At 37.4% G+C, this 16,045-nt stretch overlaps 1 protein-coding gene across 1 annotated transcript; it reads left to right on the forward strand.

Moving 5' to 3' along the window:
* The first annotated feature begins 177 nt into the window (after positions 1-177).
* Positions 178-843, forward strand: LOC110688765 (YTH domain-containing protein 1-like). The gene is made up of 2 exons (XM_021865528.1): positions 178-376; positions 563-843. The coding sequence occupies exons 1-2, from the start codon at positions 178-180 to the stop codon at positions 841-843; spliced, it is 480 nt and encodes a 159-aa protein (XP_021721220.1).
* Positions 844-16,045: the final 15,202 nt, after the last annotated feature.

Below are 16,045 nucleotides of genomic sequence, written 5' to 3' on the forward strand. Positions count from 1 at the left end.
AAGGTCTATATTCCTAAAGATTTTGTCATGATTGTTGAATTTCCTACTTGATTGATCAATTGAAGTACTTGGATTGCGTGGTCCATAAATTGTCTTCTGCCTCTCTTGTCTGCCTTTCATCCTCTTTTATTTCTTTCCTTTTTTCTTAAAAAAAATCTATTTTCTTTCTGTGCAACAATGGCTAGCACTGACAGCACCACCACTTCTGGAAGGGTATTTGCACCGCCAATTTGGAGATCCAATCAGTCAAAATCTCAGGAAGAGAATGTTGCAAGCTTTCGTGTGTATGTGACGGATATGACGAAGAAGATGAACAGTCACCTTGAATTTTTGGAAAAAGGAATTTCAAGAGTGGAGAAAGGGAAAAAAGAAAAAGGTGAATCAAGCAAGAAAAGAAAAAGAGGAGTTGAAAGGGATGACTGCGGAGAATGGCCAGTCATCATTGTTGACTCAGAGAGTGACAAAATGTAGGACAATCTGAAGGATGGAGGTGAGACAGAAGGGAAAGGGGAGGATGCTAAAGAAGAAAATGAGGCTGAAAAAGCTGCTGAGTAAAAAGCAGACGAGTCAGAAGAGGTGGAGGAGGATACTTCAGAAGAAGAGGATACGGAGGAAGATGAGGAGACTGATGAGAATGCTGAAAGCGATCTGAATTCCGATTCCGAAACTCGTAGTGAGGAAAAGAATGTTGTAGAGTCAGATGCATCATTCGAGTCAGAGAGTTATGACTACGACGATGATGATGATGATAGTGATGCAAAGTCTGACTCTGGAAATTATCATGAAGCAAATGAAGAAACAAGCAAAGACTCTTCCATGTTTGCTATGAAAATTCCTGATTAAAAATTGGCTGTGGAGAGTTAAACATTACTGGTGTTTTTTGTTTGTTGGTGGTGGGGTGTTTTTTGAATGAATTTTACAAGTCTTAAGTGATTTAAAGGCTATTAGGGGGTTTTCTTTGAATGATAGTCTATGGTAAGTCTATTAGGGGTCAGTGTTTTGTAAATGTAATAGGTAAATAAGTAAGTAGGCTGTAATAATATATTATCTAATAAATTCTGAAAGCATGATGTATTTTGAAATGTTGATGCTATTTCTTTACTTGCTTTAAATTTCTTGTTTATTATGTCAAAGATTATCTTCCCATTTAGTGTAAATTTGATCTTCCAACAAAAAATAAGAGCTGAAAATTGAATATATACCTAAACAAAAATTTGAAGTCATAAAGCATAATCAACAGTCTTAAAAAATTAAAGTTTGTATAAAGATGATTCTTAAAGCTCAATCAAACAATATAAAAGAAGAGGCGGAAGCTGAAATAACATAAATTCCAATATTTTGAGGTACCCTAATATAAGATTGAATTTAACACTAACCACAAGACTAAAATAAAAGTCACTAATTATAGCTTGCAAATAACTACTCTGTATATTAGTTATGTTTTTTGTTTTTTTTTTTTTTTTTTACAAAAGCAGTTATGTTGTTGTTAGCAAATGAAGAAATTGTCAAATCAAGGTAAAGCTAATTTTTGTTACCAATCAATATATAAAGATGACTAAAAACTTGAGTTAAACAGAACTCTTAATATGACTATGAAAATAGATTTATGATATTAAAATTATAATAGCAAGATTACTCATAATATAATGTAGGGAAATTCTGAACAGCATATCAAAGTAATTGATTTCAATAGTAATGAATTATGAACAGCATATCATAATCTTCAATATGACTAAGAATAAACTAACAATAATAATTACGAACAACAAAGAAGAAAAACACTTGAAGTTTTAACTAACCATAATAATATTTTGCATTATATTTACATAAAAAGCCTGAATTTATATGGCTACAATATTGCAGTAGTAGTAGTTGGTTTCTTCATAAGTACATAATGCATGATTAATTGTTGAAGTTTACCTAGTAACCAAGCTGTAAAAGCTAACTAATTACACCAACTCTCTAATTTTACAATGCATAAAAAGTGGTGTTACATAGGAACATGTACTGTGATGGAACTTGTTCCTATTCAAAACCACATTTGTCCAAATGGCTTAATGATAATGCATACTCGTTTAGCTGAGATTGCACTATCTACTAAGTGTTTGGGTTTAGTGAGTCCGACTCACCGCGGAAACAAACCCCGACCCGAGGAACCACTCGCAATAATTAAAATCATGAAGCATAAATAAATAATCACAAAGAAAAGATAATGAATCTTACCCTCAAAGCGAGCTTCTCCCAAAAACCGGGGCTCTTACTTGAAAGCTACGAGCACGTCAAGCGCCGCGCCTCCGACGGTATCCACCCACAAAAAGGGCGAACACAACTTTAAGGTCCGCTACCTTGGGGTTAGCAAGGTCCGACCAAAACCCGAGTGTTATATGAGTTTAAGAGTTTTCCCAAAATTATGGAATGCTCTTTTTAACTCCCACTCAAGCATCATTTCCAATGCCCCAAGTTGGGTATTTATAGGGAATGATGAGAGTATGAAAATCTCTCCCATCAATGTCGGACAATGAGATTTTCACATTTTATTTTAAAGCTAAAATAAAATTATTAAGCAAACTAGTAATAAATCAACAAGTGTCAAGCATACATGAGGGAGTAGGTGAGGACCACTTGGAGATGGGGACCAAACTTGCTCCCCACTCTCTCCCTCACCTTGCGCCACATGGCAACCCCACTTACTCCCATATTCCAAGCTTCCCCTTATTCATGGCCCTATGGCCCGAGCCAAGCCACGAGCCAAGCCCGAGCCCAGCCCGCACCTAGCCCGAGCCCAGCCCGCACCAGTTGCTGCTGTGGCGCGGCGCGGCTGCTGCTGTGCCTAGCCGTGGCTGCCAGCACGGTGCGCTAGCTCGTCTTGCCCCTAGCATTCGGATGCTCGGGGCACTCCGATGCTAGGGGTATTTTCGGGAATATGGTCGATTTATTATTATTTTGCGCGTCTCGTCTTTTATCATTTAGACTCGACTTCCGACGATCGGTTTCGACGCTCTAAGCTCGAATTACTAACGTCTAAATATTTAACACTCGGGCGACGAATTAATTTCTTCCGAGTTAATTCGTCGAGTTGGTTCGTATATTTTGCTTGGGTGTGACCCGAAGGGTTCAGTCAAGATTAAGCTGTAATATTAATTATATTAATATTACTGATCGGAAGCGGCCTCCACCCAGGCATTCCGATCACTTGACCTTACTGAATATATTAGCATTCTAATAATTTTGAACCCGCTATCAGAATAATACACTTGTTCGAAGGACACCATTCCTTTCAATCTCCCACTTGTCCTTCCGGACAAGTGTGCATTTAGTGTATAGCCCTTATCCTATGTCTCTTCATGTCTCTTCATGAACTACAGAGTAAGATTACTAGTCATCTCTGTTACGTCCAGAAGTGTTTCTCGAAATCCGAGTTTGACTGTTAATAAGCAGATGATTTCTAAAATCCATCTGAGCACGGCCATGCATTTTTCACAGTCTCGCTCTTCGAGAGGCCTTGTAAACAACAAGACATGTTCCCTATTGTTAGTAGGGGGACATTTCCAGTCTTGTAATGTAGCTTTTCTTACTAAGAGGACTCACCCACCCGATATCTGTCTTTATAATCCCCAGTTACGACATACGTTTGGCGGATACCAAAGCGGACCAGTACTCAAACAAGAGATCTCCCACTACTCATGGTCAAAGGAAAAGAGTTCCGATAGTAATAATGAGAAAATACTTATGACGATTTTTAAATCTCTTAAAGTATCCTCATAGGTCGATCCAGTATGGTTCTAAACCAATACCTGTGAAAATGATTTATATCCTCATAGCACAAGAAACGGTGCTACAAATCATACTACATACTAATCTCTGATGGTCATCAATCGTCCACAAAATATGACCTTGATTAGGGATAATTTTCGATTAAAATATTCAATGTTCACTTAATAGGTGTTTCTTTATCCAAGCCATTGACTTGATACCCTATTTTGAATATTTATTAAAATCGAATGATCTCATTATTTAATTCTAAACCACAATTAAATAGAGACGGAGTGATTTAAATTGCATGAAAATTTTAATTACTCCAAAACTGAATGGTTCATCATGGTGCTTTACATCAACATTGTTCAAAATTTGATTAAAACACTATAAAATGGAATTCAAAGCCAGTTCATGACATGCTTGATTCCCATTGCCTCAATGTGTTTGTTGTGCTTCACTTGAGGCAAAGGTTTAGTAAGTGGATCGGCTACATTGTCATCCGTTCCAACTTTGCAAATTCTGATTTCACCTTCTGACTTCCATTCTCGAATCATGTGAAATCGCCTCTAGACATGTTTGACCTTCTGATGTTCTCGCGGCTCTCTAGCCTGAGCAATAGCTCCATTTTTGTCACAATAGAGGTCTATTGGACCCTTGATGGAGGGTACAGCACCAAGTTCATCAATGAACTTGCGAATCCAAACTACCTCCTTGGCTGCCTCAGATGCTGCCAAGTACTCGGCTTCAGTTGAAGAATCAGCGGTTGTGCTTTGCTTTGCACTCTTCCAACTAAACGCTCCTCTATTGAGACAGAATATGTATCCTGATCGTGACTTGAAGTCGTCTCTGTCTGTCTGGAAGCTTGCGTCAGTATATCCCTCAACAACCAATTCATCTTTACCACCATAAACCAGGAATTTATCCTTGTTCCTTTTCAGGTACTTTAGAATATTCTTGGCCGCAGTCCAATGTGCCTCTCCTGGGTCTGATTGGTATCGGCTCGTAGCACTTAAGGCATACGATACATTAGGCCTAGTACATATCATGGCATACATGATCGATCCAATAAGCGAAGCATATGGAATTAGACTCATCCTTTCTCGCTCATCAGGTGTCTTTGGACACTGCTTCTTGCTTAAGGTTATGCCATGTGACATGGGTAGGTGCCCTCTCTTGGCTCCTTCCATTTGGAATCGAGCCAGTACCTTATCGATGTAAGTACTCTGACTCATTCCAATCATCCTTTTTTATCTATCCCTATAGATCTTGATGCCTAATATGTACTGAGCTTCTCCCAAGTCTTTCATTGAAAAACATTTCCCGAGCCAAGTCTTTACAGACTCTAGCAATGGAATGCTATTTCCAATGAGCAAAATGTCATCTACATATAAGACTAGGAAGGCGATGTCACTCCCACTAACCTTCTTGTAGACACAAGACTCATCTGGATTCTTGATAAAACCAAACTCACTGATGGCTTCATCAAATCACAGATTCCAACTTCTGCTTGCTTGCTTTAATCCATAAATGGACTTCTTAAGCTTGCATACCTTCTTAGGATTATTCTGGTCGACAAAACCTTCAGGCTGTGTCATATACACAGTTTCTTCCAAAATCCCATTGAGGAAGGCGGTTTTGACGTCCATCTGCCATACTTCATAATTGTAATATGCAGCAATCGCTAGAAGAATTCGAACGGACTTAAGCATAGCAACTGGAGAAAAGGTTTCATCATAATCAACGCCGTGAATTTGCCTGTAACCTTTTGCTACCAACCTTGCTTTGTAAATAAATACATTTCCATCTTTGTCGGTTTTCATCTTGAAAATCCATTTACATCCGATAGGTGTGTAACCTGCGGGTAAATCAACCAAGTCCCATACTTGATTTTCAAACATGGATTCCATTTTGTATTTCATGGCCTCTTGCCATTTTGCAGAGTCGGGGCTCGTCATAGCTTGCTTGTAGGTTGTCGTCTCATCTCCATCCACTACTAGGATGTCCTGATCTTCGGTTAATACAACACCAAGATATCTGTCAGGTTGAGATCTTGGCCGAGTCGACCTACGTAGGGTAATGGACTGAGCATTTGCATTGTCGGGTTGACTTTGCATATTTTGACTTTGACCAATGTCAACAGCTGCTTGGTAAGCACTTTGATTGTCAACTTGTCCTTGTTGCTCGTCCTCTCGAACTTCGTCGAGTTCGATTTTCCTCCCACTTGTCATTTTGGAGAGATGCTCCTTCTCCAAGAAGACACCATCACGAGCAACAAACACTTTGTTCTCGGATTTGTTGTAGAAGTAATACCCTTTGGTTTCTTTTGGATAACCCACAAAGTAAACCTTGTCAGATTTTGGATGAAGTTTGTCAGAGATGAGTTTCTTGACATATGCTTCGCATCCCCAAATCTTGAGAAAAGACAACCTTGGCGGTTTGCTTGTCCATAATTCATATGGAGTCTTTTCCACTGCTTTTGACGGAGCACGATTTAGAGTGAGTGCCGCAGTTAAAAGTGCATGTCCCCAGAAAGAGATTGGAAGTTCACTAAGACCCATAGTAGATCGGACCATGTCTAACAGGGTTCGATTCCTCCTTTCAGATACTCCATTCCATTGAGGAGTTCACGGAGGTGTCAACTCTAAAAGTATTCCATGTTCTTTCAGATGGTCATCGAACTCTTGGCTCAAATATTCGCCACCTCGATCCGATCAAAGCGCTTTGATTTTCTTGCCGAGTTGGTTTTCAAATTATTTCTGAAATTCTTTGAATTTATCAAACGATTCAGATTTGTGCGACATTAGATAGACATAACCATATCTACTAAAGTCGTCCGTGAAGGTTATGAAATACCGATAACCACTCCTTGCGGGTGTACTCATTGGTCCACATACATCGGTGTGTATTAGTCCCAACAAGTCACCGGCCCTTTCTCCTAACTTGGAAAATGGTTTCTTTATCATCTTGCCTAATAAACATCTTTTGGAATTCTCAAAGGATTCTAAATCAAATGAGTCAAGAATACCTTCTTGTAGAAGTTTCTTGATGCGTTTGATGTTAATGTGGCCAAGGTGACAATGCCACAAGTAAGTTTGACTAGATTGTGTAGACTTAGCTTTCTTTGCAGGATTATTAATGTTATAAATTTCCTTGTCTAGTGATAACACATAAATACCATTTTCTAAATGTGTCGTACCATATAAAACATTATCGAGATAAAATGAACATGATTGGTCTTTAACTCGAAATTCAAAACCTTTGGCGTCCAACGCCGAAATTGAAATGATGTTTTTGGTAATGTTGGGAACACAATAAAAATTGTCAAGTTCCAAAACTAGCCCCGTGGGCAAAGACAAACTAAGAGATCCTATGGAAATAGCACCAATCCTTGCTCCATTTCCTACCCGGAGCTCGATCTCTCCCTTCGCTAGCTTCCTAGTGTTCCTTAGTGCCTGTGAATTGGAACAAAGGTGTGAGCCACATCCGGTATCTAATACCCATGAAGCCGAGCTAGTGAAGTTAAAGTCTATAACGTAAATACCTGATGTAGAAGCAACAGTTCCGTTCTTCTTATCTTCCTTGAATTTGAGGCAGTGTCTCTTCCAATGTCCTTTCTTCTTGCAATAGAAGCATTCGGAATCAGACTTAGAAGATGCTACCTTTTTCTCCTTGTTGTCTTTGGTAGCTTTCGGCTTAGGCGGAAAGTTCTTCTTCCCTTTCCCCTTAAAGCCCTTCTTCCTTTTGCCTGCCCTTTTGAACGGCTTACCCTTCTTAACCATGAGCATATCATGCTTTCCCTCATCCTTGAGCGTCTGCTCAGCTTGCTTCAACATCCCATGAAGCTCGGTGAGGGTTTTCTCCATGCTATGAATGTTGTAGTTCATCTTGAACTGGTCATAGCCTTTGTGAAGGGAATGGAGAATGATGTCAATAGCCATTTCAATTGAATACCCCGCATCAAGCCTTCCCATGTTCTCAAATAATCCGATCATTTTGAGCACATGTGGGCTGACTGGCTCTCCTTTCTTGAGCTTAGTCTCAAGGATCTGCCTGTGGGTTTCAAACCTTTCAGTTCGAGCCTGCTCTTGAAACATATTCTGTAACTCAGAAATGATCTCATAGGCTGATTCCTTCTCGAAGAAGGTTTTCTGAAGTTCAGGACACATAGTGGCTACCATTACGCACTTGACATCCCGATCGGCTACTTGCCATCGGTTAAGGGCCGCTTGAGTTACATCCTCATTAGGAGCGTCGGGCATTTCCTCATCAAGGACATACTCTTTCTGTTCTTGCATAAGAACGATGCGCAAATTCCTTTGCCAATCAAGGAAATTGGTACCACTCAACTTCTCCTTGTCGAGAATTGAGCGCAATGAAAACTGATTGTTTGGGGTTGAAGACATGATTCTACAATTGAAAGAATTTTAATGAAAAATCATTCAAAAATACTTAAATAAGATTGAATTTTATTCATGCAAATTTTCAATACTTATTTAACGTCTTATTCACACGTAAAATTTGTCCCTGTTTTGTGAAAATAAGGCGATTCAAAGATCCGAAGAAACAAAGAGTGGTTAAGCATGCTTTGGCTTGTCTTAAACACTCAATCTTCTTGGGTAAGCATTTCCTTGCTAATGGCTCTAAGCCACTCTTGGTTAGATAATCGTCGCATCTAATGCGTCTTTGACGATGTATCTCTTTTGCCACGGTATGTGAGGACTCCTCACTCATACCGATGAGTTAAACCAAAACCAACGTGCACACCCGGTGTGCCTTATGCCCCTTGGAGAAGTGATGGCACCTCGCTTTGGCGTAGCCTACCATCACTCTCGTTCGGTTAGTAAGTGTTGTTTTGGAAAGGCAAGTTTGACTCAATATTATTAGGGACCTAGGATTTCTATGTTGGTTGATTTAAGTGAACTTAACTAATCATCGCAACATCAAGAAAACCTAAACATGCATCTAACGAATAATTCACACTTATATATATAAGCATAAAATATAAAGCGAAATTATAGATGCATATTGGCAACTAGCATGACCCCTTGAGATCTTCATATCTTCAAAAGGTCTTCATTTGCAATTCAAGGCTTTGTCTTCCAAGATACGCCGTCTTCAAGACTTAACCAAACTATGCAAAAACTAGTGTCTACAACTAGGAATAATCTAAATATTAAAGTACAAAAATACTTAACGGTGCGTAGACCGTATTTAGATTTACAAAAATACATAGCGGCACGTAGTCCGTATTTTCTATCCTAGTCAGGTCCCACTAGTTGCCATTTCATAAAACCTGTGAGAGAGAATATATATATTCCATTCATCCATTCACTATTTGTGAATGGCCCATGCAATTTACAAATTAAAACAAAGTGAAATGCATTTAAACAACGCGCGCACTAGTAACTAATCTAGGTGGTTAATTCGATTAACACGCCTAATTAAAACTAGTCAAAGTTGTTTAACCGATTATATAATTTACGTCATTAATAATTGAAGCTCCCACTAAATTCCGCATTTCCTTAATTAATCTAATTAATTAAGTCGGTAGCACCCAAACTTGTCAAAATGAAATTTTGCCAATGCCGCTCAAAACCGAGGCCTAGCCTCACAAAATTTTAATTAAAATAAACAAAATTAATTAAAATAAATAAAACGAAAAAATAAGCAATATTACGGCTAGTCACCTCACCGCACCAAGCATACGCACATGCCAAAAAAAAAACACGAACACACGACCCACGGCACACGCCCGCGAGCTGTTGCCACGGCACAGCCGCGCGTGGCTGCTGCCGCGCATGTGGCCGCAAGCAAGGCGGCGCTGCCACCTTGGCAGCCACATATGGGCTGCTATGCAGCCCGGCTCGCCAAGGTGATGCATTGCCTCGTTTTGCGTGCCACGGCCTCGGGATTTGATCCCTTTTCGGGAGACAACAATAATTAATTCTAAATTAATTTTAGAACTAATTTAGAGAGCAAAATAAAATTTTAAACAAGTCTAACTTAATAAAATTTTCAAAGTGTAAATAACCAAAATAATTCCAAGAACCATTCTTAATTAAATTGGTTTAGCTTGGTGCAACATAAAATTGAGGCAATTTCTCACTTTCAATTTAATCAATTTAAATTAAACTTGAGAATTTGACAAAGTAAAGGGAAGTTGGAAAAATATGAACTTTAATGCTCATAATGAAAATTCCAACATCTAATTTTTTTTTTTTTTGTGAATCCTTGAAAATTATATCTTCCAACATGAAGATAACCAAATTTCTAACACAAAAATCGAAACTTTATGTTTCCAATCAACTCAAAATGATTAAAACATCAAAGTTTTACACAAAATAACATGGAATTTAGTGGTTTTTAAAGTTTCAATCACTTATCACAAATAAAGATTGAATCTTTAACACTTAGGAAGTCTCAAAATAAAACTTTCACACTAAAAAGCAATTAGTTTGCAATTATGTGAAAATAAATCAACCTTTAAGCATCAAATACTACCAAGTAAGTGTGCTTTAAGGGGACATAAAAATGCAGAAAATAATGCAAATAATCAACCATATAATCAACAATTTATGCCATTAATTTCAAGGTTAGAAAAGACTTCAAATTTTTCGTTAAAAACGAAAAAACCCCTCGAAAAAGAAATTTCTGGTCAGAATTTGGCTAAAATCACAGTTCCCTTGGGATTAAAACCTTTCCAGAACACGTTTTCCACCCAAAATACACTAGTCTTGGGCGAAAATCTGGGATCTGGGCCAAACTCGACATTAAAAACGGGATTAAAATAAATAAAACCGAGCTACTAATCTAATTAGCAACTTAAACCAGAAAATTAAGCCAAAATAAACCTTGAAAAAAAACATGATTATAAAAATAAACGAGCGGGGCTCCGATACCGCTGTTGGGGTTTAGTGAGTCCGACTCACCGCGGAAACAAACCCCGACCCGAGGAACCACTCGCAATAATTAAAATCATAAAGCATAAATAAATAATCACAAAGAAAAGATAACGAATCTTACCCTCGAAGCGAGTTTTTCCCAAAAACCGGGGCTCTTACTTGAAAGCTACGAGCACGTCAAGCGCCGCGCCTCCGACGGTATCCACCCACAAAAAGGGCGAACACAACTTTAAGGTCCACTACCTTGGGGTTAGCAAGGTCTGACCAAAACCCGAGTGTTATATAAGTTTAAGAGTTTTCCCAAAATTATGGAATGCTCTTTTTAACTCCCACTCAAGCATCATTTCCAATGCCCCAAGTTGGGTATTTATAGGGAATGATGAGAGTATGAAAATCTCTCCCATCAATGCGGGACAATGAGATTTTCACATTTTATTTTAAAGCTAAAATAAAATTATTAAGCAAACTAGTAATAAATCAACAAGTGTCAAGCATACATGAGGGAGTAGGTGAGGACCACTTGGAGATGGGGACCAAACTTCCTCCCCACTCTCTCCCTCACCTTGCGCCACATGGCAACCCCACTTACTCCCATATTCCAATCTTCCCCTTATTCACGGCCCTATAGCCCGAGCCAAGCCACGAGCCAAGCCCGAGCCCGGCCCGAGCCCGGCTTAAGCCCAACCCGCACCAGCTGCTGCTGTGGCGCAGTGCGGCTGCGGCTGCTGCCGTGGCGCGGTGCGGCTGCTGTTGTGCTTAGCCGCGGCTGGCCGTGGCTGCCAGCACGGTGCGCTAGCTCGTCTTGCCCCTAGCATTCGGATGCTCGGGGCACTCCGATGCTAGGGGTATTTTTGGGAATATGGTCGATTTATTATTATTTTGCGCGTCTCGTCTTTTATCATTTAGACTCGACTTCCGACGATCGGTTTCGACGCTCTAAGCTCGAATTACCGACGTCTAAATATTTAATACTCGGGCGACGAATTAATTTCTTCCGAATTAATTCGTCGAGTTGGTTCGTATATTTTGCTTGGGTGTGACCCGAAGGGTTCAGTCAAGATTAATCTATAATATTAATTATATTAATATTACTGATCGGAAGCGGCCTCCACCTAGGCATTCCGATTACTTGACCTTACTGAATATATTAACTTTCTAATAATTTTGAACCCGCTATCAGAATAATACACTTGTTCGAAGGACACCATTCCTTTCACTAAGAAGTAGTTTAGGAGTACCTACTTCTGATGTAAGCCATAGGATGTAAAAGATATAAACACTAAAGCATAGCCGTTCTAAGATGGTAGTAACATGACCCAAAAAATTTAACCTTGAAGCCTAGCCGCAATGAGTAGATGTATTAGGAAACATTTAATAGATGAAGCTGTTACCCAACTGATCTGCCATATATATGGTTTATTGCTTCTTACATGTCTTCATCAGACTCATCATCTTGAAAGACGATGGCTCGACGCATGGTCTGCTTTTCCTGCTTAATGACTTGTGCTTTTCTGCAATACTTGCTTCTCCCTGGATGCTAACAGCTTTCCCTTTAAGAACAACACGAGCAATTTGTTCTGCTTCCTCAGGTTTGATGGGGATTGGAATTTTCTCTTGTGTTTCAATGATATCCTTTGCTGGTGTGGTAATGGCAGTTTCATTGTCAACATCAGACCTCTTTCTTTTGTGTCCAGAGTCTCCACTCTGAGATTGATGGTTTTGCTTAAAACTTTTGCATCAATTGATTTATTGGTAGCACTTGTGTCAGTATGAGCATGTGCAGCATCACCTATTGGTCTTGCAACTTTGGTTGTAGTTGCAGCAACATTAGCTGCAAGTGTACCAGGGTTGGCTGTGGAGCTGCTTCCTGCACCAGCATCTGTGTTGGTGTCTTCCATTACAACACCTTTCAGACCCCAGTGGAGAACCTTATTCTGCTCCAAAGCATTAGTAGGGCCAATCTTGATAAGAAAGTAAGTTGTTGCTAGTTTCGATGCAATTTCTCTAAACCTGTCGGTTTCTTCCTGTAATAGAAATAGTGTTGCCTTAGTCTCGAAAAGAATTGCATATGCTAGCAGGATTCGGAAGTGGTTAATTATTTACCAGTATCTTTATCTGATAAAGATCCTCAGCTGATACTCTAAGTAATGGAACGCAGTTTTCAGTAAATGCAGTAAGCTGCAGGGTCCCCGTTCCATCTGAAACATTGAAAGTGATTGTTGCTCTGCAAGAATTTATAAGTTAGTGCATGGTTGCTATGGTTATAGAAGCTTAACATTATAATAGTTTAGTAGTGAAGGTCTCCCTTTTTTTTTTACCGGTATGTGGCAGATACTTCATTTCGTCCACATGCTATGCAGTTAAAACTTTCCCCAACAATCAAGTGTGTGCGCTTCCCACAGTGAGAACATCCAATGTATGCCCTAAGCCTTTCAAATGCAAGATCTGGTGCTACAACTCTCAGATTTCTTGTGGAAGGGTTGTTGTTGCCTACATTATGATATAAGTGATTACATTATTGTGTGCACATGTCCTAGTTTCTTATGAAATTCAAAGTGTTTAAATGCAGAGAATGTTTACATTATGGAAACCACAAGGAATACATAAACATGCTGATTATCCAATGAAAATGATTTTTGTCAATACATGATTTCCAATTTAAAAGTGTTAATGTGTAATTCAAATATTCTAGTTCAAGGTTAGCTATGACATGCAATCTAATCTAAAGCCTCTATTACATTGACAGTGTAAAATCAAATGATTTTACAAGAACATTAATATGTATACCTTCTTTGTTCTGATGCGATCTATGGTTGTTAAAACTCTTTCAGTAGGTGGATTCCACGCAGCTGTAACTCTATTTTGCTGATCAATTAACACACATCGATGTTTCCTTGCCCTATTATTAAAACTTATTATTGAAAACATCATTATAAGATTTTAAATAACATTTTGAATCTAAAAAGGTCTGAATTGGTATACCACTCGACCAATGCAGATGCTTTTTCACCTTCAGGATCCCTGATTATCTCAGTAGACATGGTTGACTCAATCTGAAAGCTTGTAATTTTGAGATATTATTAAGTGCATATCATGTCATTGATAGTGTCTAAATTAAGGCTGTTAAGGCAAGAACATTGCAAGCTATATTATGACTTACCTTTGCAAGTGATAGGACGTAGGGCTGTTATTCCTATAACCTTGAAGAGGTCACTGTCCGATACCAGTGTTTCACATTCTGGTCCAGACAAATCATTCCATGTACAGACTTTCACTGGCTGATCAATGATGAATATTAGGATAAGTGACTGTGAAATATTCACTGTTATTTATCTAAATAGTAGATGCAATTACCTATGATCTATCACCATTAAGTCGCGTACAAAAGACTCCTTATTCAAAGTTGTAACAATCTTCCTTGGTTCTCTTGCTACATACAACACAATAACAAGTATATCTACAACAAAGAGTATATATATATATATATATATACATATATATATATATATATATACATATATATATATATATATATATATATATGTATACAGGGGAGGGATCATGTGAGAACCCACCCCTTAGGTGAGAACCCTCTTAAAATAAGAACCAATCTTACACCATCAATTTTGAGATTATGGATGGCTGAGATTAATTATCACTTTCCCATGCATTTTCTTGGGAACACGCATTTCAGTCATTAGTACATGTTTTTTACTTTTTTTTCCTTATTTTCTGCATTAAAACACCGATTTATGTACTATAAACCAAGAGATTCAGCCATTGAAGAGAGAGAAAATGGAAAATCTGGTTTCATTTTAATTTAGCCATTGAAGAGAGAGAAATGAAGGCAGATTTCAAATGAAAATTTCTCTCACATAAAGAAAGCTTTTGAAGCGATTTTTTTTTAATTTGATTATTATTTTGTGTAGAATAAGCATACAAAATTTCATAATTTTTGGAGTTCGTTTGATATTTTTTTGGGTAGGATTTTCGAAGTAGTGCAAAAAAGGAGCAAATCTGGAAAGACGGATTTCAAATGAAGATTTCTCTCTCATAAAAAACCCTTTTGAAGCGATTCTTTTTTGAATCTGCTTATTTTTTTTGTGTAAAATAAGCAAACAAAATTTCTGAATTTTTGGAGTTCGTTTGATATTTTTTTGGTAGAATTTTCGAAGTAGTGCAAAAAAAGAGCAAATCTGTATGTGGTACAATAGTTGAAAATTCTGGAACGACATATTTAAAATTCGAAAACTAGGGGCATATCATGTAATTGGAACACTAGTTCTTATATATGGAACAATATATAATATTTATGGGACAATAATTCATATTTCTGGAACAATATAAATTGTATTAACAATAACGGGCATATCATCCAATTGGAACAGTATTTATTACTTATTTTATTGTATTAAAGGAATAATTTTGAGATGTTTCAAAAGATGTTATTATTGTTTCAAAAAGACTTGTCGCTGTTTCAATTAAAAAATGTAATGTTACATTGAATTGTGTTGTCAACGTTAAGTTAAAATGTAGTTGAAGTGTACGTTAATGATGTTTCATAAAATATATTAAGTGTTTCAATTTATAATATTAATGTTTCATATATATTATTGCTTGTTTCATATAGTTGGACTATATATGAACTAGGTTTACTGTGATTTTTTATACCTTATTGATGTTTAAAAAAACATACCATATGTTTCATTTTATACTACTTATGTTCCATAAAATATATGTATTGTTTCATATACTAATGATATTGTTTTATACATAATATAATATTTCATTCGGATATTATTTATATTGTTCCGGAAATATGAACTATTGTCCCATAAAACAATATCATTAGTATATGAAATAATACATATATTTTATGGAACATTAGTAGTATAAAATGAAACATAAGGTATGTTTTTTGAAACATCAATAAGGTATAAGAAATCACAGTAAACCTTGTTCATATAGAGCCCAACTATATGAAACAAGCAATAATATATATGAAACATTAATATTATAAATTGAAACACTTGATATATTTTACGAAACATCATTAACGTACACCAATTACACGTAATGGATGGCTGAGATTAATTATCACTTTCCCATGCATTTTCTTGGGAACACGCATTTCAGTCATTGGTACATGCTTTTTAATTTTCTTGGGAACACGCATTTCAGTCATTGGTACATTTCACACATATGGTATGGAACAATGTATAATATTTATGAGACAATAGTTCAAATTTCTGGAACAATATAAATAATATTCGAATAAAATATTATATGAAACATCAATGATTTTTATGTATAAAACAATATCATTAGTATATGAAACAACACATATATTTTATGGAACATAAGCACTATAAAATGAAACATAAGGT

This window comes from Chenopodium quinoa, unplaced genomic scaffold (assembly GCF_001683475.1).
Source record: "Chenopodium quinoa cultivar QQ74 unplaced genomic scaffold, ASM168347v1, whole genome shotgun sequence".
NCBI lineage: Eukaryota > Viridiplantae > Streptophyta > Magnoliopsida > Caryophyllales > Amaranthaceae > Chenopodium > Chenopodium quinoa.